This window comes from Felis catus, chromosome B3 (genome assembly GCF_018350175.1).
Source record: "Felis catus isolate Fca126 chromosome B3, F.catus_Fca126_mat1.0, whole genome shotgun sequence".
Taxonomy (NCBI): domain Eukaryota; kingdom Metazoa; phylum Chordata; class Mammalia; order Carnivora; family Felidae; genus Felis; species Felis catus.
Genome location: NC_058373.1, coordinates 799,686 through 826,907, shown reverse-complemented (window position 1 = coordinate 826,907; position 27,222 = coordinate 799,686). Strand labels below are relative to the sequence as shown.

The window sequence follows — 27,222 nt, the reverse complement described above, 5'->3', positions numbered from 1 at the left end:
GCGGCCCCGGAGGCGGAGGGCCCCTGAGCCGCCGTCAGCCCGTCACCGTCACCGGGGGCGGAAGTCGCCCCGAAAAGCGTGGGCGCGGGGCGCGGGCGGGTGGAGGCGCGCCGCCGGGACGGCGCGTCCGGAGACGCCTCTGATGGACAGAGCCTGGGGGCGGGGTGCTGTCGGCATCGAGCGGGCACCTGCCGGGGCGCCGGACGCCTCCCCACGGCGCCCGCCGGGCCCTCGGCTAAGAATCGTTGCGCGCAGACGTCGGCAGAGCGGCCACCGAGCGCGTTTCGAATCGGCCTCCAGACGCGGCCGTAACCGCCTGGAGGCCGGGCTCCGTGCCAGTGGCCGTCTCTCCTGGAAGGGGACTCTGGCGCCCGCGTGGGGTTGGCGGCGCCCGGGGGCGAGCCAGCAGCGGCTCTTCTGCCGTCAACCGTGTGGTCGGGGGAGTTTCTCGAGAAATGGTTTAGGTGCGCTTCTCAGTGGGTAGTAAAGTTGAATAAAGGGGATAAAAATGGGAAAAAAAACCAGACCGCAGTTTATAAGCGATTACCGCCCCCCCCCCCCCCAGGAATTACAGCGGGTCACCGTGTGACCCGCCCAAAATACGCCCGGTGCAGCCGTGTCATTGGCCGAAACCGGCCCTCCACCGGCGGTATCTTTCAGGCGCGGTGGCTTGCCGGGTGTCCCGGGCAGCACGGCACGGTCCGCGGACACGCGCCGTGAGCGCCTGCGCGTCTCCATCTCGAGGTCTGGGGTGGAGCCCAGGGAGCTGCCTCTCCAGCAGGGTGACAGGTGCCGTGGGTCACGGGCCACGCTGCGGCGGGGAGCTTCACGTAACTGCGGGTGGCTCGCTGTCCTGGAGGCTCCGGGAGGCCCCAGGTGACCTCCCCGAACAACTCGGGGGGGGTTGGGGCACACACCCCGAAATCCACATATGACTTTGGACTCCCCGAATCTTAACTACTAGGAGGCTGCCATTGACCCGAATTCTTGCTGGAAAAGTAGTCTATCTACGTGTATTTTGTATACCACACGTATCACATATCGTATTCTCACAATGAACAAGCTAGAGAAAAGACGACAGTGTTGGGAACGTCACCAGGAAGAGAAAATACCTTTGTGGCCGGACCGTGTTTATCAGAGAAGTCGCACAAAGTGGGTCTGCAGCCCACGGGTCAGCCGGGCCTGGAGGCGTCGTTACATCCGTGTCTCTCGCGGTTTTGGCCCAGATTGCAAGTCTTTGGTGAGCGTTCATCACAATCACTGAGAGAAGGGTGTGCTTTGGTACTTCCTTCACCTTCCCGTGATTTTGTCACACTTCACCTGTCTTTAACGGCGCCCGTTTAGCCTGGAATCTTCCGTCAAGGGTATTCACATCAGCTCGTAGCCTTTGTTCAGAAGTCGTTTGAAAAAAATATCCTATGGTTTTATAGTTTTATCATTTAATGACTGCACGGATCAGGCCGGGTGCCTTTACCTGAGAACAGACAGGAAGGAAGGAGCCCCCTCCTCTCCCGGTGCCGGAAGTTCCCTGCAGGCCCTGTGCCCCCCGGTGGGCAGCGCGCCCCAGGCTGACAGGCACTCGCCTTCCAGGTCTCACTGATCTGCTCCAAACAGCAGCAGCCTGATCAATTCCTAAGGCCTCCAGAGCGCCGACCTGATCGCCAGCAGGGGCCGGCAGAGGAGCATACAGGTGTTGGGGGGGTCCAGTGAGAGGCCCCGCTCAGGTTGCTCGGTGAGAGTTAGACGTTGGGGTCACAGTAAAGCCCCCCCATGACGCCCCTGCGGAGAATGGAACCCACGTCGAACGGGGAGGGGGCACGTCCCCCCTCCTCCTGGAGGCCAGTGTCATTCTAGCACCCAAAACAGGCAAAGCCTCTCTCCCACCAGATCTCATAGGTACAGAACATTCCAGATTGAATCCAGAATTACGTAAAAAGAACGGTACGTCATTACGCCGAGAAGGCAGGGCTGGTTCAATATTGAGTCGGTTAACGTACTCTGTATTTCTGTACTGTTTTCAGTCGGAAAAACCAGTGAGTCTCGGGCCCCTGCCTCCCACCACAGTGCAGAGGTCGGTGTCTCACAGGCCAAGGGCAGAGGCCGCCCACTTACCAGAAGACATTTTGCACGTCACTTTCTGCTGGAGTTTCAGGCTCAAATGCACAGCCCCGTTAGAACCCCTCTGCTGACTGGGTAGCGTCATTGGCCGGAGCTTGGGAAGAGAGCGCCCCTGGGCACGCAGGTGGGCGATCGGGAGGATGCCGCAGAGCGGGGAGGGGCTCGCTGTGCCTCTCCGCCAGGGAGGAGAGATCTTTCACATAAAGCGTGCGGCGGGTTTGTTCAGCCAGACCACAAGCTTACAGACTGGCGCTGTTTCTCCGTGGTGAAAGCCACGCCTGGCCTCCAGTGCCGGGCACCACGGGCGATGCCGGTGAGCAGGGGCATCCCGCCAGGTGACAGATGGCTTGTCACCGGGGCCGCTGTGACTGGTGAGCAGGGCTGCCTGCAGTCCCGGGTCGAGAAGGACACTGGGGGGTCGGGGCGTGTGCACCATCAATGAGCCACATCTGCGTGGGAGGGACGTGCTGGACAGAGGCAGCTAACTGGCCATGAATGGGCAGAGGGCAGGGTGGGGGTGCAGGGGCCAGGCCCCGCCCACTTACCTTGCATTGGCCTTGGGTGAGTCACGCCTTCTGGGCTCCGGTGGGGCGCCGGGTACCAGGAGCTCTTCCCAGGTGTATCCTGCAGACAGGTCACTGCCTCTTCCTTGAACACGCCTCCCACCCTGTGTCCTGGACGGGTGTCTCCGCTCTGCCTCCATGTCTTTCCTTGGCTCGCGTCCCCATATCCCTTGCCACCATCGGCTTGTGTCCCTGCTTATGTGTCCCCAGGGTCCTGTGCTGCCCTCGGTGGCAGCCATCACACTTAAATAATGACTTACTCCGTGTCTGAGCCCCGCTTGCTGTGGGTGAGTTCAGGGCCATAGCGTACAGCTGTACCAGCTACGCACTGCCCAGCTCAGGGACACTATTCACGTGGACCAGGGATCAGCACACTTTTTCTGTAGAGGACCAGACAGATCGTTTAGACCGTGTGGGCCATGCGGTCTGTGTGGAAACTAAGCAGTCATGGGCGATCCACGAATGAATGGACGTGGCTGTGTTCCCCTAAGTCTCCGTTTATGAACACTAAACTGTGAGTGTCACGTGTGTTCCCATACTGTGAAATACTATTTGGTTCTTTCCAGACCACTTAAAAATGTAAAAATCCTCCTAAGCTTGAAGGCTATACGACAGAGAGTGGGCCACCCTTGGATGGAAAGGTTTTGTGTCGTAAAGTTCCCGCGTTCACCCAAGATGTTCTGTAAATGCAACGTAATTCCAGTCAGTGCAGGATAGCAAGCCAGTCTTCAAGTTCAAATGAAGACGTACACACATATAAGTAACAGCATTTTAAAATAAGAACAATGAGGGGCGCCTGGGTGGCTCAGTCAGTTACGCGTCCGACTTCGGCTCCGGTCGCGATCTCGCGGTCCGTGAGTTCGAGCCCTGCGTCGGGCTCTCTGCTGACAGCCTGGAGCCTGTTTCAGATTCTGTGTCTCCCTCTCTCTCTGCCCCTTCCCTGTTCATGCTCTGTCTCTCTCTGTCTCAAAAATAAATAAACGTTAAACAAAATTAATAAGAGAAAAGAGTCATTGGACACGGCTAGGCCATTCCCAAAAGAAGGAATTCAGATGGCCGATACACAGGAGAAGTGTTTGCTGAACGTAACAAGGCTTTTTTTAAAACCAAATCAAAGCACAATGAGATCATTTTGTTTTCCTGTCAGGTGGGAAACGATGGTAATTTCTAGGTAGTAAGATTACAGGTGAAATTCTCACAGTGTATACTTTTAAAATGGATGCTTTGTCAGCTATATTTTTATAGTCCCAGCTTATGACGTTCCCAGCATGCTACTACAGAGGTCTGTGCAGTACTGGACTTTTAGAAGTTGCATTTCCTTTTCGGTGCAGCCTGAGCAGTTGTCGGCTGGAGGTGCCTGGGGGTGGCTCCCCCGAGGGTTGCTGTGGCAACTCCAGGTAGTCCAGAGCCCCCGGGCTCCCTCAAGGTCCCCTGAAAGTCCCCTAACACCCACTCTTCTGTCTCAGATCAGACAGTCTTCCCTTCGTGCATTCTCACACACCCTTGGGTCAGTCTCTTGGTTTTGAACTGCCCGAAGGGTCTTCACATGTGGCCTGAAGGTTCTCGGAATTGGTATTTGTACACTCCACAGACTAGTTCAGGGGCCACAAAGAGACAGAAACCACCCCTGTCAAGAGTCACTGTAGGGATTTGCCTAAAAATAAAAAATGACTTCAGACCAGGGTGTGGCCCCTGGCCGGAGATCCATGTGTTCCCACAGCTGGGGGTGTCTCTCATCAGGGGTCCATGTGTCCACACACATTGGGGATGTCCCTGGTCAGGGATCCATGTGTCCACACCTAGGTGTGTCCCTGGTTGGGGATCCATGTGTCCCCACATGTGGGGGTGTCCCTGGTCAGGGATCTGTGTGTCCATACCTGAGGGTGTCTCTGGTTGGAGATCTGTGTGTCTCCACACCTGGGGGGCCATTCTCATGGGACTTCAGGGAGATGACAGTCAGGTCTCCCTAATGACCACGCTCAGAATGAGAACTCAGGTGTCCTCTACGTGGATTCTTGATACGTTCCCCCGGTGCCACGTTTCCCTTCCAGTCTGTGTGTCTCGTGGGAATAATGGGGTCATGGGCTTTGCTGTTCAGCCTGAAGGCGGTGTCTGTCTCTGTCCCCGACTCCCCCACCCCACCTGCCCCCGCTGTCTCTGCACTTCCCTCCCAGCCCTCCTTCTCCCCCCTGGGGTCACAGAGCCCCCTGCCTATCAGAGCCCCTCTATACATGAGGGGTACCCCACGTTCTGCTCCCCACATTCCTGCGCCCCTCAGCACCCTCCACCCCGGAGCGAGACCCCAGGGCACGTGGTGCTGGGAGAGGGGACAGCTCCTGCACCAGCCCCCTCCCCCCCGGTGCCTGGAACAGCAGAACAAGGGGGCGGGGGCGAGAAGAGAGCACAGACACAGAGAACATTCCGGGGAGAGGGAAAGCGGGGCTCAGAGGCTCTGGCTGCCCCAACTCTTCCTCTCTGGGCCTCTGTTTTCCGGTCCAAGAATAGGGTGTAAGACCTTAGCGTCCTACGGGACTCCCCGTCTGGTTCAGCACAAGCCCCAGACGCTCTGGGGAGACCCTCCACCTCTCCAGAGGGGAGGGGGAGGGGGGGGAATGGTTGGGGGGAGGGGCTGCAGGAGGAAGCAGGAGTCTGTCCCCGAGGAGACAAGCTGTGAGGACAGACTGGGCTGTGTTCTGGGGCCAGCTGCCTGCAGAGCCGTGGGCGGGGAGGGGGTGCCGGAGGGAAGCCAGGGCCAGTGTGGCTGCCTGGAGAGCACCAAGCTGCCAGCGCAGCGCACATCCCCCGGCACGTCAGGGGGCGACGGAGCTGGTGCTTGGGGACACTGGGTCTTTTGCTCCCTCAACTTTGCCCCAAAGGGTGGTGGAGAGTGAGAGGTGACTGAGTGCCCCCCCCCAACACTGAACTAGTCCCGTTAGTGGCAGGTGCGTCCCGTCGCACCTCCACGTTTTGTGTGAAAGACCTGAGGATCAGAGACGTTAGGCGTCTCGCTCGAGGTCACACAGCCAAGGAAGGGGCCTAGGCAGAGTGCAGCCCTGCTTCCTGTGGGTCTGAGGCCACAGCCTGTTCTGTACATCCCTCGATGGCCTTTACTCCACCAGAGCCCCCGTGTGACCCTGGGCTCCTCCAGGGGTCCCCAGGGGGCGCTCCCAGCAGGTGAGAACTCGGGGGCACGGGGAGGCCGGGAGCCAGTGCAGCGTTCAGGCTCCCAGGGCGCGGCCCCCACTTGAGGCCGAAATTCTCGGTTGCTTTTTAACAAGGGTCCTGGTGTTCGTCCCACACCGGGCCCCACAGGTGACGCTGTCCGTGCTGACGGCGTTTGCGCTGAGGTCTCAGGGGAGAAAGGGGCTCGCTCCCAGAGCCCCGCAGGGTCCTCGGGGGGCTGGCTTGGGGCGGGGGCGCGGCGCCCTGCAGGGGCACGGGGACCCCCCCCCCTCCCCGGGGCGGGCCTCACCCCGCGCTTTCCCCTTCCAGCGAGACCATCATGTTCCTGCACCAGATTTTCTACCAGGGCCTGAAGGCCCGCATCTCCAGCTGGCCCACGCTGGTCCTGGGTGAGTAGCTGGCCCTCGCAGGGCCCCCGGCCGCCCCCCTCCCCCCAGGGCCCTCGCCGGGGCCGCCGTCCAGGCCGGTGGTGCTTCCGTCCTGGATCAGCCCCCCCAGAAACCCCCCGAAGCCCCCAGAGGGAGAAGAGAACACACGTGTTGGCAAAAACTGCATTTCTAGGAGGAAACGGCGTATTTTTAGGTACTTCTGTACTTTTCCCTTTTAAAAATAATATCTATGTACCCATTTGAGAAAATTTGAGAATCTAGAAAAGTAGAAAAGGTTTAAAAATATCAATCATCGTTCTCCTTCCAAAGATAAGTGCTATAAACATTTCAGTGTGTTTTCTTCCAATTTTTTTTCTATGCAGAGATCTTGGGTTTTTTCCCCCCATTTTACATAATTGCAAACATACTGAATTTAGATTCTGAATCTTGCTGTTGTTTTATTTATTTTTATTTTTTTTATTGATTTATTTTGCCTAACTTCACAGCGCCAGTGTTTTCTTACTCTGGAAGCATCCTTTTTGCTGGGTGCGTAAGGCTTCGGTGCCCATTGCTGGCTCAGAAGTAATGATCTCTGCCCGTGACGACTGCTCCTCACTATCCGTTTCCGAAAACAGAATTACTGACCCAAAGCTTCCCCGCCCCCGGGCCATGGACGCCTCTGACCGGGCAGGCGCTTTCTCTTGTGTTCTCAAGTCAGAGACCCCCACTGTCCCCAAGGTCAAAATCAGAGCGGCCTGGACAGACGGGGGCCACCCCTCCTGTCCTTCCCAGTCGAGGATGCCGTCCACTGGGCAGAGGAATGCCCCATCCAACAGCCCCTGCCCAGAGTTTATGACCAGGACGCATGCTTTTCTTTCTTAACGGGGTTGAGCAGCGGTTTCGGCGGGTCTATCCCACCCGGCAAGTGTTGAGATCTAGGGAGAGTGGTTGGGCTTTGGGGGGCTGGGAGGGCAGGAGGCCGGCGGGGGACCCACCTCACCGAAGCGGGTCTGGAAAGACGGGAACGGAGGGACACGTGGGGGAAGGGACGGGCTCGGGTGGGTGTGTGGTGTGGCAGGAAGCCGTGGAACATGCGGTCAGGAGACCTGCTTCCACGTCTGCCACAGAGTCCCCGTGTGACCTCGGCCATCACTTGTGTCACAGGTGGGACAGGCTAGGAGGGAGGCCTCCTGGGAGCCCTCGTGTGACACGAGGGAGCCAGGGCAGGGGGCAGTTACAGCGGAGGCTTCGGCCGACCCCACAGAAACTCCAGAGCTGGGGTGATTAGAGATGTCACAGACTGAGGCGGGGGCCCCCCCCTTCACACCCCACCCGGGCCCGCCGTCGGGTCGAGCATGACTTGGGCGAGGCCGCGTCCCTCCGCAGAGAGCACTTCCAGGCAGGCCTCCCAGCTGGGAGCCGTCAGGGTGTGCGGCGTCCCGAAAGGGTGGGGGCCCCCGCTGCAGCCCGCTGCTGGCCCTCTGGCCCACGGGGGCCACGCCGGACGGGCCGTCTCCACGAGTCTGCGGTTCGGAGGTGGCCCCGGCGCCCCTCCGTCCGGCCCTGGATAGGGCGGCGGCACCCCGAGGCGGGACCCCCGGGCTGGGGTCTGAGCCGGGCCCCGGCCCCCCGCCCCCCGCTGAGCCCGCCTTCCCCGCAGCCGACCTGTTCGACATCCTGCTGCCCATGCTGAACATCTACCAGGAGTTCGTGCGGAACCACCAGTATAGCCTGCAGATCCTGGCGCACTGCAAACAGAACCGGGACTTCGACAAGCTGCTGAAGCACTACGAGGCCAAGCCAGACTGCGAGGAGAGGACGCTGGAGACCTTCCTCACCTACCCCATGTTCCAGGTGCTGGACGCCTTCCCCTCCTGCCCGTGTTCCAGGTCACCTCCCCCCTGTTCCAGGTTCTGGACGCTTTCCCCTCCTCCCCCGTGTTCCAGATGCTGGACGCCTTCCCCTCCTCCCCCGTGTTCCAGATGCGGGACACTTTCCCCTCCTGCCCCGTGTCCCAGATGCTGGACGCCTTCCCCTCCTCCCCCGTGTTCCAGGTCACCTCCCCCGTGTTCCAGGTGTTGGATGCTTTCCCCTCCTCCCCCGTGTCCCAGATGCTGGACGCCTTCCCCTCCTCCCCCGTGTTCCAGATGCGGGACACTTTCCCCTCCTCCCCCATGTTCCAGGTCACCTCCCCCCTGTTCCAGGTGCTGGACACTTTCCCCTCCTCCCCCGTGTTCCAGATGCTGGACACTTTCCCCTCCTGCCTGTGTTCCAGGTCACCTCCCCCGTGTTCCAGATGCGGGACACTTTCCCCTCCTCCCCCGTGTTCCAGATGCTGGACCCTTTCCCCTCCTCCCCCGTGTCCCAGATGCTGGACGCCTTCCCCTCCTCCCCCGTGTTCCAGGTCACCTCCCCCGTGTTCCAGGTGCTGGATACCTTCCTCACCTACCTCATGGTCCAAGTGGAGCCTGGGGGATGTGGCCGAGTGCGGCCACAGTGAGGAGGGGGCCTGGCCCTGCAGGGCGTGGGGGCTGCCCGGGACAGGCGATGGGGAGCCGGCCCCTGACCCTGGCCGCGCCCCCCATCCAGCGCCGCAGAGCGGGCTCTCTGGGCGGGTGCAGGCCCTGCCACGGGGCCCGAGCCCACCAGCCTCCGTGGGACGCTGCAAGGGACAGAGCGCAGCCAGTTCCCTCCCCAGCCCTGCTCCCGGGAGTCCTCCCAGCTGAGGGCCTTTCTTTCCTCCTCTCTCTGTCCTTCTGTGCTACTGCTCTGTGTCTCCCTGTCCCTGTCTCCCCATCCCTGCCTCTGCCCCCCTGCCCCTTCCCGCCACAGATTCCCAGGTACATCCTGACGCTGCACGAGCTCCTGGCCCACACCCCTCATGAGCACGTGGAGCGGAACAGCCTGGACTATGCCAAATCCAAGCTGGAGGAGCTGTCCAGGTGAGCCGGGCTCTGGGCGTCCCCAGCAGGAACTTCCTGCCCCAGGTGGTAAAAGCTGGTGGTCAGGGTCAGGGTCAGGTCAGGGTTGGGAGGAAGGGGCTCAGCCTACGCCAGCGGGAGGCAGAGCCCCTCGAGCAGACTGACGGTTCGACGCTCGCACCTGAGCGGGCACCGGGCGGGATGGCGTGGCCCGTGTGTGCCCGGCGTGGATGGTCCGGGGAAGGGCACCCACAGGGGCCGTTGGCTCTGTCCTCCAGCGTAAATGTGTCAGCCCCGTGGCTTCACGTGCCCGAGACTCTGGTCAGCGACCCCACACCTGGCCCTCCCCGCCCCCCCCCCCGCGCCCCATCTCCAAAGCCGGGGAGCCCGCCTTCTGCACGGGCAGAAGCCAAGGGGCCAGTGTGGAGGAGCGGGCTGACCCCTCTCCCGGGACCCTGGGCGTCGGTCTCAGGCCAAACGCCTTGGCTCCCGTATGCCCCCTGCACCCAGGCAGGAGATGATGGTGGCCGGTGGCAGATGGTGGCCGTGGGGGTGGGGGTGAGGCTCAGATTCCAGGTGCATTTTGAAGGCGGAACCAGCAGGTGTCTCTGGCGAGTTAGGCGCAGCCGCAGGGACTGGAGGCCGGGGCTGCCGGTGGCCAGGACGGAGACTGCGGAGGGCGGTTTGGAGGGGAGTCCTTCCTGTTCCTTGGAATCTCCCTGGGGCTGGGCTGGACCTGAGACAGACGGATGGCACAGAGGCAGGCACAGGAGGGGGCAGGGCACTTGTGTCTGGGGGTCAGAGGTCGCCAGCTCAGAGACGGGCCTGTCAGGAGGCTGGTGAGACCACCAGGGATGAGGGCTGAGCCCCAGGGGCTGCACCACATGGAGCCCAGACCGAAGGGGCCCTGAACCCTGCAAAGGAGGCTCGGCCCGCAGGGTGTGGAGCCCCTGTCCTGCCTGGGCCCCATCAACCACTCGTGCCCTGAGAGGCTTCCCCAGGCTGACTAGGGGCCTCCGGCCGGGCCACAGCTCCCACCTGGGCAGAGGGAGGACGGGCTGGTCCAGGGCGGGGTGAGGGTGTCCTCAGGGCGTGATTTCAGACAGACAAAACCACTGGGGAGTGGGCACCCCATCCTTTCAAGTCCCAGGGAGCTGTCCCTGCACATTCCTCCCCCAGGAGAAGCCTTGGGGCCCCCGTGAGGCAGCGAGGCTCCTTGTCACTGCTGGGCACCCCGGCCTGTGCAGGCAGGGGTCCAGGGGGCACACGCAGGTCGAGGTGTTTGGCCCGAGACCCCGACTCCCTTCCCCCGGCGTCCTGAGCACTTGGCCGGCTCTTCCTCTGTCCCAGCCAGTGACCTGCACCTGGGCCCTGAGCGAGGCCCTAACTGCACAGGAGGGAGCTTTCCTGTCTCCGTGGCAACAGCCCTGTCACCCCCCCCCCCACCCTGCCTGGGGCCCTGAGGAGAGCTTCCAGCCCCCCTGAGCTGTGCTCACAGACCCCTCCCCAGGACTGGCCCTGCCCTCACTGGCTGGGCTCACAGAGAAGCAGGCACCACCTCCAGCCGTGTGCAGCCTGTGCCCGGACGCAGACCCCGGCCCTTCCCCCAGCGCCCCCTGCGCCCGGACGCAGACCCCGGCCCTTCCCCAAGCGCCCCCTGTGCCCGGACGCAGACCCCGGCCCTTCCCCCAGCGCCCCCTGCGCCCGGACACAGACCCCGGCCCCGGGCTGGCACGGTCCGATCAGCTGCACCTCGCGTTTATCTGACGACAAAACCAGTTTCACTACTTGGTTATCATCCCTTATTTTTCACTAAATACACCCTCTCCCAGGAGAATCTGCACCTTCAGAAAAAAAAAAAAAAAAAAAAAAAAAACAGGTTCCTGTTACCCTTGGCTGCTGAATCCCTTGCGGGGCGCCGGCACAGCCCCACCGGTCCCTCCCGGAGGGGGGCTGGGGCCTGGGCTCTGAGGACAGCATCGCGGGGACACCGAGGCCCGGCCACATGCCCCGTCTGATAACCAGAAGAAGAAACGGATAGAAATACGCGTTCGGGGACCTGTGGTCAGTGACCGCTGCCCTTTGCTGAAGTGCGGGCCGTGCACCAGACGCAGGGTCAGCGCGTGGAGTGCATCATCCCCCGTCCTCGCCCCAGGGTCCTCCCCTCCAGCCGGCTCAGGACAGAAGTGGACTCACCGCTCAGCACCGTGCAGCTTCCACGGGCTGCCCCTCCCGCTGTCTTGGGTTCGGACTTTGTAAACCACACGCACTGACCTTCCCTCTTGGCTTCCTAGTTGTGGAACCAGACAAAACGGGGCTTTGTGCCTCTCCTGGAGTACGTGGGCGCTTTTTCCAGACCCCTCCCCAAACTTACCCGTCACCTTCCTGACCCCCCGGAAACTCACGGCCCCCTTTTCTGCAAAGCTTATTTAAAAGCAGGTAAATGGCGCCACCTCCTGGGGAGGATGGGTGCCACCGCGGTCAGAACAGGACAAAGAAGAGAAACACCCAGAGTCTCAGAATAATGGCCAGCTTGTCCTGCTTCCCTCCCCGATGGGCTGGAGCCTGTGGACTCAAGTCAGGCTTCCCCTGAGCCAGCTGGGTTGCTGGCACCCCAAAACTAAGTCCAGAACCCAAACAACATTAAGGAAACAACCATATAAAGAGCATTAAAGGAAAGACTAGCAAGTGCAAAGGCCCTGAGGCAGAGGTGAACATGGTTTGTCCTGTGGATGGAAATAAGGCCAGCAGGGGCACATGGGCCGGAACAGTGAACAAGGGACGTTTGCTATGCTCCCATCTTCCTCCACAGTCTGCCGTCTGTTCCCCATGGGTCAGACTTTTAGATCAGACACACTCGCTTTCTAATTGTTAATCTCCATTTCCTTTTCTCTGAAATAAGAACATTTGCCTCCTTGGGTTTCCAGAAGAATAAAACGAGACCATGCCTGTCGAGCATCCTGCACACAGCGGGCACTTGATAAATGCATGCCCTCTCCCCCTTCGTGACTGCGGGCTCAGAGAATCCAGGGGCCGGGCTTTCCTGCTAGGACTGCCAAAGGCCTGGCCATTCCCTCCTTGTGCCTCTGACTTATTTCCTGTCCCTGCAGGATAATGCATGACGAAGTGAGTGAGACAGAGAACATCCGGAAAAATCTAGCCATCGAGCGTATGATTATCGAAGGCTGTGAAATCCTGCTGGACACCAGCCAGACTTTCGTGAGACAAGGTACGTCCCCTGCGCCCTGCCCTCCCCCGCCCCAGGCAGCCCCAGGGACACCTCCGAATGGCATGTCTGCTGAGTGTCTCGGGGCCGCTGGAGGCCTGTGGACGTCGTACCCACACCTGCAGATGCAGACACCGTTGGCCTCCGGGTTCCTTTTCCCCAGAGGTTAACACACTCCTTCCCAGGCAGCCCGGTCTGTCGTGTGTCCCCGTGAACACGGACACCACGTTCTGGGGAGAGAGTAGGGAGCAGAGGACGAGGGCAGGTGCGGACAGGCCTGAATCTAGCGTTCCCAGCCCCGAGGAAGGCGGTGTGGCTCAGTGCCCGTGTCCTCGGCCTCTCGGGGACGGTCACGTTCACAGTGGCTCCCTTTCCTCGCCTGGGAGGTGCGGCCCCACTGAGGCCCGGCGGGGCGGGGGGCTGGCTGCTGGTGCCAGGACGTTGGGGCCTCGGTGCTTCCGAGGGTTGTCCCATCCAGAGCCCACGTCCCGTGGGGACCGGCTTGTGCTCGCCCGCGTCAGAGGTCCCTCCGTCCGGCCCTGGGCTTCTCTGGCCAGAGGGAGAGCTGCCCACACCTCCTGCAGCCTGGGCAGCTGGCCCTGCAGGTGTCCTCAGCTTGGAGTTTTACTCTAAGGCCCCGTGTGACCCCCGTGCCCTTCCCCCGTCCACCCTGCCTGAGTTGGGCGGCGCCGGGCCCACGCTGCGGTGGCCAAAGAACGGCCCCTCTTGGCACGGGCAGCGTCCCCGCAGACCAGGAATCTGCTCTGTTCCTCGAGCAAAGTGCTTCCTCCTCTCCCGTGGGGCTGTGCTGGGCCTGGAACCGGGCGGGGGTGGGGGTGGGGTGGGACCAGAAGCCGTTTCTCGCTCGTTCATCACGCATCTAGCACCGGCGCCTGCCTCGTTCGTGCGAGGCCAACGCTGGGCTCCAGGGACACCCAGAGAGCAGGCCGGTCCCCCCTCCAGGAGCGGACAGTGCAGGGGATCCTGAGGAGACAGACGCGGGACGGGGCTCCAGGCAGCGCCGGACGGGGCGGGAGGCAGGGTGAGGGGAGTCGGGCAGGCCCTCCTGGGAGGGAAGCACAATTGGGAGTTCACGAGGTGGAAAGGAGGGGCGTTCCCGCCAAGGAGCGGCACTCGGAGCCACAGGTAACAAGCTGAGCGAGGAGGGAGCGCAGAAGAGTGCCGGGCAGGTGCCGACGGAAGGCCGGGGGGGGGGGTGGGGGGGGGGAGGAGGGACGTGTGGGGCGGGAGCAGGGGCAGCAGGCGGCTTCTTCCCCCGGATGGCCCTGCCCGGGAGCGGCCTCCCGCACGCGGTGTCAGGGACGGGGCCGCCGTGCTGTGCCTGAGCAGTCGCGTCTGCCGTGGCCGCGGGGCCGTGCCTGGTGCCGACCCTTCTGCTCTAGAGCCGGCTCCCCACGTGTGCTGCCCCCACCCCCACCCAGCCCTGCCTTCCCGCCACGGGGGACCTGTCCTGGAGGCTCCTCCACTTGCCGGGGCCCCGGCAGGGGGCCGAGGGGTCCTGCAGGGACCGGCTCACGGGGCTGAGAGAGCGTCCGGGGTGCACCTGCTACCAGGACCCGGGACTCCCCCCTCCCGGCATCGTGACCCACCTGAGAGCTGGCCGGCGGCGGGCGTGGCTCTGGGAGGTGGGCTCAGGGTCTGCCCTCCACCCACAGGCTCCCTCATCCAGGTGCCCATGTCTGAGAAGGGCAAGATCACCAGGGGCCGCCTGGGGTCTCTGTCCCTGAAGAAAGAGGGCGAGCGACAGTGTTTCCTGTTCTCCAAGCATCTCATCATCTGCACCAGGGGCTCTGGCGGGAAACTGCACCTGACCAAGGTGAGGGCTGCGGGGACTGCGGAGGCTCGTGGCAGGCACCACCACGGGGGCCCGGCTGACCCTGGCCTGGGGCCCAGACGGCGGGCCGGGGATCAGACACATGAGAGTGCACACGTGTGTGCGGGTCCGACGAGCGGGTCGGAGAGAGCTGGACACAGCCGGGTTTTCTGCTGGAGAAATCATGGGGAACACGGGAGCGCGTGTCAGCACCCCCTAGGAGCCCCCGACCGCTGGTGCCAGGGCAGAGGGCCCGGGGGTCTAGACAGACCGCTGAGAGGCGCGCGTGTGTGTGCGCGTGTGTGCGTGTGAGGGGCCGGGTGGAGGACGGCACCTGCTGAGGCCGGAGCAGCGCCCAGAGCCTCCCCTCAGGAGGAGCTCGCGCAGCGGCACGCAGGGCATCCCAGGCACGACGTGCCAGCAGGAGAGCAGACACGAGGGGCCGTCCTCGGGCCCCAGCGGCCCTGCAGGAGACCGCACGCGCTCTGCTGATCGGCCCGTCCCCAGAGCAAGGGGGAACGCTCGCTGGCAGGGGGATGCCGTGATCGCGGACGTGGTTTTCCCAGGGGGAGACTTACCTGCCACACGGATGTGCTGACCCTGCAATTTCCCCAAACGAGGGGAACTCGACCGTGTGGTCGTGGGGGACCGCACTCCGCCTCCCTGGGACAATTAAGTAGTCACAGAGGGCAAAGGTGACGGGGAATCAGCACCTCAAACGCCTCCTGCTCCTTCACAGACCACAGGGCCTTGGCTCATACTGTCCCCTTCTTTCTCCCCTGGAAGACCGCCTTCCTGTCCTTCGTGGCTACTCAGGTGCCACCTGCTGTCAGCCTGCACCCAGCTTGGCACATGGCTTATCTCACTGCCCCGAGTTCAGGACCTGGCCCCGACTCAGTCTCTCACACGCACGAGAGCCCGGAACAGCCCAGAACTGCCCCTGCCCGTCTCTCCCTCAGTGCCCTGTCTGCAAAGCAGGGGTGACCATCCTCACCAGAGGCCCTGCAGAGGCGCAAGCAGCTGGCGGTGGGGGCGCATCTTCCCGGTCGAGGCAGAGCACCTGTGAACCGCGGCCTCCCAGGGAAGCGCGCTTCGGGGGGTCTCGGGTCCGAACACGCGGCGGCGGCCTTGAAAAGGCCAGAAGGTGCCCTCGATTAAGCCAGAGCCTCGGACAAGCCGCTCTTCCAGACCCGGGATGCCTGGCCCAGAACGCCCAGAGACGCTACGAGACGCTGTGGCTGCGGGGAACGCACCGCTTATGTTGACACGTGCACAAATCGGCCGTTTGGCTGCACGAGGGGAAGTCAGCTTACGGCGAACGCTCCAGTTTCGACCGAATTCCGGGTCAGGGAGAGCTCTCTGGAGCCATTAGCTCCGGAGTCTCGGCTGAGGATCTCTGTTGGGCTGGGGGGACGTTTCCTGCAGGCGGGGGTCAACGGGGCAGGTCGAACTGGAGACGCTGCCTGAAAGCACGTGTCTTTCCCTTTGTCGTATTTTGGTTGAGGGTGTTTGTTCGGGCTTTTAAAGTTTTTCTCATAAGGAGCACGGAGATGCTCGTCAAGTCCCAGCACCCGCTCCCGCCAGCAGGTGCCTCACCAGGCCTTGGTTAATCCATCTGCGCGATGGGGGTGAAAACGCGTCCCTCGGGGATGCCGTGAGCATGAAACAAGGGCGTGGCGTGGTGCCTGGGACGCAGGACCTGCTCGGCGTGTAACCGTCGTCACTTTCAGTTACGTGGTTGTGAACTTGTAACAATACTCGCGGTAGCGAGCCCTTGCGTAAGCATTACCGCAGGCCAGGCACTCCCCCAAGTGCACACACTCAACTCCTGGAACGACCCGCAGAAGCCGATACGGTTACTTCCCCGGTTTACGGATAAAGGACCTGAGGCGTCTAGAAGCCCGCAAGCGGCAGAGCGGGGATTTGGTCCCGGCCCGGCAGTCTGGCTCCAGAGTCTGTGTCCTTGAACTACAGGCTCAAAGTCAAGCTGTAAAACTACCCTAAGGTCTTCCAGAAGGAAGAGCACGTCAGAGCTGGATGAGGCTTTACAGATGATCAAGCCCGGGGCTCGCCCGAGGCCACCGAGCAGCAAAGTGAGAAGCAGAACCCAGGACTGGGGACACCCCGATGCCCCCTCCGGTCCCCCTGCCCCCCGGGCTGCCGTCCCTGCAAACACCTGTGTGGAGATTGAATGTGTGGCCAGTGTCACTGTCGCCATCAGTTATTACGTTACTTACCCACTTATCCGCCCCGTGGGACAAATTACCCACATCCAAGGTCTCAGCTTCTGAGTGAGGAGGCCTGGAGCCCCTGGCTGGGCGGGTGGGGCCCGGAGTCTCTCGAGCTGGCGTCCAGGCTGAGCTCTCCCGCTGTACCAGCCTTCCTGCTGTGGCTCCCCCAGAACACGTGGTCCCAGGGACCCCCGCAGAGCAAGCAGGGGGCTGTGGCTCCCACAGGCACACAGCATCTGAGACACAGGTGACGGAGTCCGGCCTGCACTTGGCAGGGAGAGGAGTGGACCTCAGCTCGGGGGGGGGGGGGGGTGCCGGCATCCTGCACCCGCGGCTGTGGTCCCTGTTCACCACGGTGCCGGGGCATCCGATGCACGGAGGTGCTCCCACTCTCAGGGACCCAGATGCCCCCCATAATGGGCAACCAGTAGGTTACGACCCCAGTTCTAAGGGTCTGGGTGACCTCAGGCATGATCCCCGTCTCCGATCTCGTCTCCTCATCTATAAAATCAGAACGAGACGTGTGTGGAGTCCGGTAAACCCGTGTCCAGGCTGCAGACGTGGAGTCTCAGCCTGGAATCGGGGATTCCGCAGCCCCTGCCCCACCCACACTTGACCCTCGTCCCTGGAAAGCCCCCGAGACAGTCCCGCCTGATCTGCTTCGTGGGGGCCCCGATGCGAAGAGCACGTCCTTCCACGTGGGAACCAGAGTGCCCGCGCGGAATGTGACGCACACAGCGTCGCGCTTGTATGGCCGTGCCACGTCCCCGTCCCGGGGCCCTTCACCGGCCCGTGTCCTGGTGACTTGAGGTGGCCCTGCTGTCTTTCAGAACGGGGTCATCTCCCTCATCGACTGCACCTTGCTGGAGGACCCAGAGAGCACGGAGGAAGAAGGTAGGGCTGGGGGCCGCACGCATGCCCGTGTGCACAGCCGCCCCCACAGACTCTCACCCACCCCAGACCCGCTGTGTCGCGGGGGGACGTCCCGCTCTTGGACCCAGGGAAGCCGGGCCCGCAGTGGGAGGGCCTTGGTCCGCTTCCCTGTTCCTCCCACACTCTTCGGGCCCCCTGAGTGGTTGGCACCGTTCAGTCTGGGGTCACTGCACTCCACCAAGCACGCCCACAGGTGCCATGTACGGGTCCACTGAGCACCCCCACGCACAGGTCCTGGGCGCCACGCACAAGAGGCTGGAGAGGCCCTGGGCCTGCTCTGTCCTCCAGTGGGAAGTGCGGGGACATGTGACACCAGCAGGGGGGAACGCAAGGGGGGTTGCCCGGCTGTGGGGGAAGGGCTCTGTGGGATTTCCCTCCCCGGCATCCCTGGGGGACGGGGTCATTGTTTTCGGTTACGGCGGGGGGGGGGTCACTAGTGTCACTTGATTGGGCTAAGGTTGGTCCTCGTGTCCCTTCTTCACTGCCCCCCCCGGGCACAGGACCCTGTGTCTTCACCCTTCCCCAGACTGGGGTGCCCTGGAACAGGGCTGAGCCACCTTGGATCCTGGTCCGGGCCCGGGGCTCGGGCTGGGGGTCTGCCAGGCGCCGGGAGCCTCGTCCACACACACTCAGGCCCGTGCCCCCGGTCAGCCCCGGTGGCAGGGCTCTGTGCCTCCCCTGCACGTCCACTGGAGCCGAGCCAGGCAACCCCCACGGGAAGCATAGGCTCGGTCTGTCTGGAGCGTCCTTGGCCGTGGAACCTTCTCCAGTCGTGGCCTCGGCTGGGCCACGGGAAAGCCCAGGCTTCTGTGCAGTGGTCAGGCCCCAAAGCCACTTTCCCTCTGGGGCCAAGGGAGGTAGAGGCCCTGCGCTGTGCAGCCCCCCTCAGCACCCTTGCTCACAGGCGGGCACCCCGCTTCTCAGAGGACCCACCAGCATCCCCTCCCCACGCCACCACACGGAACAGGCTCCCCTGTGCCCAGCAGGAAACCCTGAAATCCTGGAGGGTCCCAACTGGAAGGGGCGGGGGCCCCAGAGACGCCACACGGTCTCTGGACGTGCACGGGGGCGTCCGCGTCTGGGGCGGGAAGGGCGCCCCCCACGGCCGCGTAGCGACCGCAGGACGGAGCCGGGCTTCTGCGTCGTTCCACCAAGTGGTTCCCCGGTTCACGAGGGCACAGTGAAGGCATCCTAAACTGTGAGCTCGGTCTTCCAGCTCCCAAGACTTGAAGGAAGCTCCCAGGTGGAGAACAGTAACGAAAATGCAGAGAAGGCGCTTTACTCTTGGGGAGGTCTACACTGAGCTCGGTGTCTGGTCGGGGCCGCGAAAGTGCGAGATCTGAAGTTCCCCATCCAGCCCTGCCTGGTACCACCCTGGGATGGCGGGAGGGCCCGGCCCTGAGGCCGTTCTCGTCCTGGCCTCGCTGCCGCCCTGCGGGGGGGTCTCCAGGACGTTATCACTCGTGACCTCAGCTACCCCGAGATGTGACAAGGGCAGGGGGGTGCCCACAGCTCTGTTGCCGGACCTCCCACGTGTTGTAAGCTGCTTCTCAGCCCAGGTCCTTGCTTTGTCTGTCTCGAGGGGGCTCCCCTCCCCCCGGGAGTGCAGGGGAGAATGTCTGATACAGCGAGTGGCCAGGTGCCCACTGCCTCCACCACCACTGTCCTCCAGGGGGTAAGACAGACAGGGCCTTGTCAGAGGTTTCCCGACTCAGAGAGACCCCACTCATGCTAACTCTGTGTCTTGCCAACCGGAAGCCAAAGGGTCCAGCCAAGACATAGACCACTTGGATTTTAAGATCGGGGTGGAGCCCAAGGATTCTCCGCCTTTCACGGTCATCCTCGTGGCCTCGTCCAGACAGGAGAAGGCGGCGTGGACCAGTGACATCAGCCAGGTGAGCAGGGTCACCTGTTCCTGGGAGTGGCAGGGGAGGAGAGTGGGGGGGACGGGCTCCATGTGCTCAAGGAAAAGACACAAGTTCCCTCCAAGTGCTGCCCTCACGTTGGCAGAGTGGGAGGAGAACCCTTGGCACCTGGATCTCATGCCACAGTGGTTTTTAAAAGTCCAGGTTTTTGAGCTGCCCCCAGGCCCCAGCAGACTTACCGGATGCAAGTGCATTTTAGCACATGCCGCGGGCCATTGGTAAGCACAGAAAAGTCTGAGCATCCTAAGCCCAGGGGTGCTGGAGACCACAGAGAGAAGGGAAAGGCCCCACACGGCCTCGGGTCAGCTACACAGAGCGCCTCGGCCTCCATCGGGCCTGCCCAAGCGTTAGGGCCGTGAGCACGGCAGGCAGGGAAAGCGCAGGCTTTCCAGGGAGGGGTGAGCAGAGCCGGCAAGCCACGGACTCCTGTGAGACCAGGCAGAGTCTGTCTGGAAGTCAGACAGGGAGTCTGGGACGTGGGAGTCTGGAAGAGGCTGTCAACGCACTGGGCTCCAGGACACGCGGGTGGGTTAGTACAGCCCCTCCCCGCAGCCAGGAACCCCTCCCCGGCCGTCTGCCTGCGGCCTGCCCTCCGCGGGGTGAGGGAGCAGCGGACGGCAAAGCCGGGGATCCGCTCTCTTTAATGCTGGGCCCCCCGCCCCCGACCGCCCGCTCCCCCAGCTCCCTGGCCTGCTGCCCGTCCGGAAATGCCGGAAGAACGAGGCAGGACGGGTACCGTGTGGTAGATGTGTGCTCTTTCTGGGAGCCCAGTGTGCCCCAGAGAAACCCGGAAAACCAGACGCTAGGAAAGAGTGCTGATCCCAGCAGGCGTCAGGGCCCCCAGCCCGTCCTCGGGCCCCCTCATGCCTCTGGGGAGCTCTGTCCACAGCCAGGCGCCCTGAGTTTTGGTGCTGCTGGTAGAGGCAGAGCTGAAGACAGCCTAAGAGCAGCGGGGTGGAGACACTGGGCTGGGCAGTGCAGGGAAGAGGAACCTTCCTCTGAAAGTCCCGCCCCCCCCCCACCTCCTGGGGCGCAATTAGTTCGGCTCAGGTCATGATCTCCTGGTTCGTGGGTTCGAGCCCCACGTCCGGCTCTGTCCTGACAGCTTAGAGCCTGGAGCCTGCTTCGGATTCTGCGTCTCCCTCTCTCTCTGCCCCTCGCCTGCTCACACACTGTTCTTTCTCTCAAAAATAAATAAGTATTTAAAACTTTTAAAAATAAAAGCCCCCCCCCAAAGATCTGGGGCCCCAGCCTTGACCGGACGCTGGTCCCCAGCACAGGGGGCAGGGCTGTCCCTGCTATGCCAGCCTCTCCCAACTTTCTGGTGACTTTGAGCCCGCTCCACACACACATCCTCAAAACCAGGAGATTCTGAACCGAGAGGAAACCCTCCCATGGCAAAGATGTGAAGGTTTCGGGGAGGGGGGCAGTGAGAAGGGAAAAAGTCCTCCCCGCCCCCCCTCCCCCGGAAAAAAGGTGTTTTCGTTTGGGTGGGGGCTGCTTCTTTGAAACAGAATATGGATTTGAATTTTCCGGAGGCTGAAAGGTCAGTGCGTCTTCCCCTGTGCAGGCAGCCTAACCACCCCCTGCCCGAGGTGGGACCTTGGCCACGGAACCGCCCGCGGCCTCAGAGCATTGGCCGAGGGTGGATGGAGGACCCGGGGTGCAGGACAGCACGCGCACTCAGGGGCGTAGGGGGCCAGCCTCCGGCAGGGGGACCCCGACGACCGTGGCTCTGACCTCGCCCTTCACGCTAGACCCCCAGAGGTCAGCGACAGACCCCCCAGGTCAGGCGCCTCCTCTTGCGAACAATCTGGCTGCGTAGGAGTCATTGTCCCCGCTTTGAAGTCAGGGACAGGAGGCCCAGCGAGGTCAGGCAATCCCCCAAAGGTCATGGAAGGGGAGCTGACCTCCAGACGCAGCAAAGGAAGGCTGTGCCCCACCCTCCCATGCCTGGACGACACCTTCAGGGGCACGAGGACCCCGCTTCAGGCTGGGCACGCCGGCCACCCCCTCGGCGGCGGCCAGGCTCTGACCCTGGGCCTCCCTGATTCCAGTGTGTGGACAACATCCGCTGCAACGGCCTCATGATGAACGCGTTTGAGGAGAATTCCAAGGTCACCGTGCCGCAGATGATCAAGTAAGTGCCTTCCGGAGCCTGCTCGCGGTCCGGGCAGCAGCAGGGGCACCGGGCTGGCCAGCTGCTGGGCCTCCCCGGGGTGCTGGGCCGCGTCTGTGCGGTTTGGGGGTGTCTGCCTGCTTGTTGGTTTTGACTTAACGTCTGTTTGGACGATGGCTTTGGCTTAGTTTCTGTTTCATAAAACGTGGATTTTCGCGGCAGGCTGTTTAAACGACGGCACAGGCGAAGCTTCGTGCTGCCTTTTTTTTCTCAAGTGGCTATTTTTCTTCTTCTAATTACGAAACGAGAACACTGCAGAAACACGGACCGCGGGGGCCGCGGTGTTTGTCTCAGCAGGTGCAGGGGCGAGGGGGCCGCAGGCCACACCGTCCGACCTCCCTGGCCACCGGGCCTGCTCCTCCCCCGGCCCCTGGCCTCACCCTCCTCCTGCCCTGTCCTGGCGGCGGCCCACGGGTCCCTGACGCCCCGGGGGCCTCAGGCGCGTGCTTCAGCCCCGGCGTGAAGGCGCCTCTGTGCGCACAGGGCCAGGGAAGCCCAGGCAGGGTCGTGCGTGCAAGGTCTGCTGAGCGTCCGGGCGACCCCGGGAGGTGGCGTTCAGCTCCGTGACGGCACAGCGGGGGCCGGCGGAGCCCGAGGAAGGTGTGAACGTGAGGGCAGCATCCCGGTCCCCAGCCCTGGCTCCGTGTGTCACGACGGACGGTGACGTCACGTTTCCGAGCTCAGGCTTCTCGCAAGCGGGAGACGGCGATACCTCCTGGATTTGTGTTGCTGGGGGTCCGAGGAGGTGCGTGTTTATCCTTTACGTGCAGAGAGCTGGTGGTGGTCCTGCAGTGAGTGTAGACGCCTCCGACGGCCCGCTCGGGGAAGCTCAGGTGTGCCTGAGCCTGCGTCCTGAGCCGCGTTCCCCGTCAGCCCGCTCTCGGAGGGCCCAGCGCAGCAGCTTGCTGACCCAACCTGTGCTCTCTGATGCGACGAGACAAAAGGGAGGGCTGTTTCCACGAGCAAATTAAAATCACGCGGAATTAAGGCTGAACATAGAGCGGAAGCCCACTCGTCTGCCCAGGACGCCTCTTGAGGCTGCAGAAGCGAGCGAGGTGTCGCCTGTGAAGGTGAAAATAGTGACAGAGTGCAGGGAACGTCCAAACGGAAGGGACGTGCCGAGGGCACACAGCCCCCAGGCTCCAGGGGGAGCAGCCATGGTGGGCGGTCCTGCGAGAACGTGGGAGCAGCGGGGATCAGACGTGCTCTGTGCTCACCCTTCAGTGAGCGGGAAGTGATGAAACACCGCCGTGAGTCAGAGACGGAGTCGGGGGGGCGCTGGAGGGGCCAGACGTCTAGTGCGATGTCACCTGGTGCAGTGGGCAAGACGCCCCTGAGAGGGGACATCAGAGCTGACCGTGAGGGTGGTGGCGGGGAAGGGCGCTCTGGGAGGAGGGAACAGCATGAGCGAAGGTGCAGAGGCAGGAAGGCCCGTGTGTGTTGGTGACGATGAATCACCCCGTGGGGCTGAGTGGGGGGGAGAGGGCGCGTTGTGGAGGTGGCAGCCTGCATGGGAGTGGCGGCTGCGTTCACAGCCAGTCGAATGGTGCAGCGCGTCTGTTCTAAGCCCAGTGAGACACGGGGGCACCTGGGGTCTCCATCAGTGAAGCGTCCGACTTCGGCTCAGGTCACGATCTCGAGGCTCATGGGTTCAAGCCCTGCGTCGGGTTCTGTGCTGACGGCTCGGAGCCTGGAGCTGCTTCGGATTCTGCGTCTCCCTCTCTCCCTGCCCCTCCTTTGCTCACGCTCTGCCTCTAAACATTTACTTTTAATTTTCTAAATGAAAAAACACATGAACACAGTGAGCCACGGGTGTGGCACCTGGTTTACAGGGTGTCACCATCCTGCCCTGGCCCCAGCAGCCTTCCCTGCCGACGGGTCGGCGACAAGCCGGCCCAGGTGGCCCCACAGCGGGGTCCTGGGCCAGCAGAGCGCGAGCTGTGTCCGGCACCCTGTGTTTCCAGGCCGGGGGGGGGGGGGGGGGGGGAAGAGCCAGAGTGGGCGTGGCCAGGCGTTCACACTGAGTGTTCCCGTGCCTCGTGCCGACTGTGTCGTGAGCGTCTGGTGCCCGCTCGGTCCTTCCATCCTCAGCGAGCGTATGTCCACCGTGTTGCACGCTGTTTGCTCATTCGCCTGCCCTCCTCGTGTGTTTTCTCATGTTTTCTAGCACAGGTGGGCTTTCGTAAACAACACGGTGCCGTGCGCCGTGAGTGGGGGGCGAGGGGACAGGCGGAGCGGGGATTTCCTCTGTGGCTCTTAGGGCTGCCCCGGGTGGGGACGGGCTCCCCCAGCTGCCACTCTAGCAGGAAGCGAGTGGGGATCCGTGGTGGCCAGGGGACAGTCCCCGTGTATGTCCCACACAAGCCTGAGTTTCTGGCACGGTCCCCACATCGGACTGTGAGTCAGGAGGGTCCTGACTTGGGGTCTGCGGGACAAAGAGGCAGGAAGTTCGGGCCCTCTGGTGTGTGGCCGCTGGTGGACACGGGAGAGGGGGGTCCACAGCCACGCAGAGAGCTGAGGGGGCCCACTGCTTCGGCCCCGACTCCCGGGCACTACAGCTCGGCCCCAGCAGGGGGCCTCCAGGACGGGTGGACTCAAGGTGAGCGCCCTCCCGGGAAGGGGGGTGATGCACTGGGGTCTCGCCAAGAAGTGTGGGGTGCGAGGTCAGGACGTGCTCACGCTGGGAGGGGCTGAAGACCCCTTCTCACAGGGGCAGACCTCTGGCACATGGCCTGCGAGGGAATCATCAGAATCGGTGCGTCTTTCCTGGACTCGCCCACTTTACAGATGGGGAGCTGAAGTCAGGGTGAACGGAGACCCTGTAACCAGCAGTGGTGGCCGGTTTCAGAGGAGAAGGGGGAAGGGAGGGGGCTTCTAGCATTCTCTACCCATCCAGTGGCAGAAGGAGCCCAGAAAGAAAGTGCTAGAAGCAAACAGGTGCCCGAGGGGCCCGGCAGCCCCCGTTAGGGTGCCAGGCCTGTGCTAGGCACTCCAGGATGCGTGAGGTGTCGGCCAGCTGTGCGGGAGCCTCCCAGCCCCAGGCTGAGCCCTTCGCACCTGCAGACACGGTCTCCTGTCCGCGTCTTCCCTCCTTCCGAGCCGGGTGCCTCTCTGTCCCCTCGTGTGCCTGACACCCTGTCTCTCCGCTTTAGCCCTTAGCAGCAGTCTGAGCCGGGAGAGACCGAGCGCATCGCTCGGCTGATTTCCGAGCACCCAGTCTACTCTCTCCTTGGACTCAGCAGTCTTCTCTCTTGCTTCCAGGAAATCTTTCTCATCTTAGATTATCATGCATTTTCCTGAGTCATGGCGAAACCCCACCCAAGATTTTATAAAGCGTCTGCCTTTCGGCAAAGTTTCCTTGGAGGGTCCCCTTCATGCATCTTCAGGAAGGTCTCCAAACCACGTTGCCTTTCCAGGCTCTGTGGGTTTCCCATGTTTAATCGTCCTGAGAAGCAGTCCCCACTCGATAAAGGTGGTTTGCTTACCCGTGGATATTTCCAACCCCAGGGGCATTTCCAAAGAAGGCCCTTAAAGGACAGCGTCTGCACCCCTGACAGGCCCCCGGGAGTGCCCGTGACATCCATGGGGGGGACGCTCGATTACCTCCCGAATGAGCTGGGCACCGCACAGCATTCTGGGCCCGTGAGGCACGGACTTCATTAAATATTTGCAAAAGTGCTGTGAGGTGAATCTTGATAATTCCATTTTACAGCTGATGAGACCAAGTACCTGGTCTGATGCCACACAGGAAACAGGGCTGACAGGTGTCATTTGATTCCAAGCCTCGTGTCCTCCCCAGTTGTGTGACGTGTTCTGGCCGTGACAACCTCTGTGAGCTGCATTCGTATTTCCTTAGATTTTTTTTTCGTGGAAGCCCATTTCAGTGATTCCTAGGCTTATCCTTTTAGCAACGTCACGTGTGAATTTGCTCCTTCAGGTACCCTTCTGATCATATCCCGCCAGAACACAGGCCACTTAAGCAGCCTGCTCCCCGTGTATAAGAGCGACCAGATAAGATACGGTCACCAGTGCAGAAGGACTTAGGGCAAACAAAACGTGAGGAAGGAAACCTAGGAGGCCCAGCGGTAAATGCACTTGCTGTGTCCCTGCTGGAGAGAGCAGTACACCTGATCCCAGGCGTCTCGCGGCCTTGACAGAAAGGAAAGTGTGGGTACAGAGGTTCGCGGTGTCCAGAAGTGGAACCACCGCTGCCCCGGGGGCCGTCGTGATGGAAATTCACTGCAAGAGCGAGAGAGCGCCCTCCTGTGGCCTCGGCACCCAAGGGCGCTGCTGGCTCCCACCGCCCCGGGAGAGGCCGCTGACCTCAGGCCCCTGCCGCCCCAACCTCAGGTCCCTGCCCTCAGGCCCCCACAGCCTGGTCGGCTGCACCTGACACCTGCCCGAGGACTGAGCCGTGCTGCCTCCAGATCCAATGCGGAAGGTCCCAGAAGAAGAGTGGAATTGCTTCAACTCAGATTCCCTGTCAAGCAGAAATCACTTCAGCCAGGGGTGCAAGACTCCGGAAGGTCTGGTCCAGGACATCTCCCCAGCCCTGCGGGTCTTACTTTTAGGGAAGTACCTGAAGTCCAGCCATCTGCTGCTGGCTAGGGACTGACCTTGATACTTTAATAGGCAGCCGGGTGGGAAGTCAGGGAGGGTGTGACCTGCCCTGAGAGAGCTGCTAAGAAGCCCCCAGGCTGGGGTTCAGGCTTCATCCTTCGTGGCTCTCAGGAGCCAAGGGAGGGGAGAGCGCCTGTGCCTGCTGCCGGGAGAGATCACTGGTAGGAAAAGAAGTAGGATTTTCAGACAGAAAAAAATCAGACTCTCGGGGACATAATCAGTGGTTTGTTCACGTGTGTGGACTCTGGCTCACGGGGGCTCATTAGGGGCCGTACGGCCCCTGATTTTGATTTGTGAGTTCATTTTCTGGAGGGATGCATCTGTGAAGATCTCGTAGGGCCTGGTGGAGAACCACAGCCTGTGACAGCTCTGTATCCCCAGTTTGGGGTCCCCAGACCACAGCGGTGGCACTTGCTTGCGTTCCGGAGCCCCTTGGAGAGCAAGCAGTGTGTTCTCGGGGGTGCTGAGCTCCCCTCCCGCAGAGCCTGGGTTAAAACGGGGAACCACCCTTCGATAGATTTTGGGTAGATTTTTCGAGGCCACCTTCCAGGGTCTCAGCCTTCGTGGGGGTCTCACTCCGGCTCCCTTCCCTACAGAAACCCAAGACGCTCGGTATCTACGAGCAGCCGATGCCCCAAAGGCACATAAACCATCAGCTGGTTTCCAGATTTCTCTCCGTTTCGACCTCTGGGCATCCCCCTTCTAGCTTTTTGTGCTTATTTGGTTTTTACTGAGATGTAATTCACGTAACACGCAAGTCAGCATCTCCGCCCTGCAGTTTAGCGGGTTTTGGTGCATTCACTAAGTTGCGCGAGCTTCAGTACCGCCTCATCGCAGAATGTGCCCGTCACCCCTCAGCAAACCCCATGCGTGCTGAGGGCCGCTCCGGTCTCTGCCACCCCCACCCCTGGCGGCCAGCAACCTGTGCTCCGTGTCTGGACGTGGCCATCGCACACTTCCCATAAACGAAGCCCTACAACACGCGGACTTTGTTTCTGGATTCGTGCACTCGGCCTGTCCAGACCCCGCCGCACAGGAGCACCCGTCAGGACGCCACTCCCTCTCGCAGCCGAGGGATGCTCCGTGCGGACAGACTCCACTGGCTTGTTCCGTCACCGGCT

The 27,222-nt window shown here is 62.2% G+C and overlaps 1 protein-coding gene across 2 annotated transcripts in view; it reads left to right on the top strand.

The window, feature by feature from the left end:
- Window positions 1–27,222, top strand: part of RASGRF1 (Ras protein specific guanine nucleotide releasing factor 1) — a 98,643-nt gene that overhangs the window by 42,271 nt on the left and 29,150 nt on the right. For both annotated transcript variants that reach the window (XM_019831755.3, XM_011282702.4), the window contains exons 6-13: window positions 6,174–6,253; window positions 7,893–8,086; window positions 9,065–9,174; window positions 12,264–12,382; window positions 14,056–14,216; window positions 17,275–17,338; window positions 19,136–19,272; window positions 21,360–21,442. In XM_019831755.3, coding sequence (XP_019687314.2) covers window positions 6,174–6,253; window positions 7,893–8,086; window positions 9,065–9,174; window positions 12,264–12,382; window positions 14,056–14,216; window positions 17,275–17,338; window positions 19,136–19,272; window positions 21,360–21,442 — 948 coding nt within the window. The remainder of the gene's footprint in view (window positions 1–6,173; window positions 6,254–7,892; window positions 8,087–9,064; window positions 9,175–12,263; window positions 12,383–14,055; window positions 14,217–17,274; window positions 17,339–19,135; window positions 19,273–21,359; window positions 21,443–27,222) is intronic.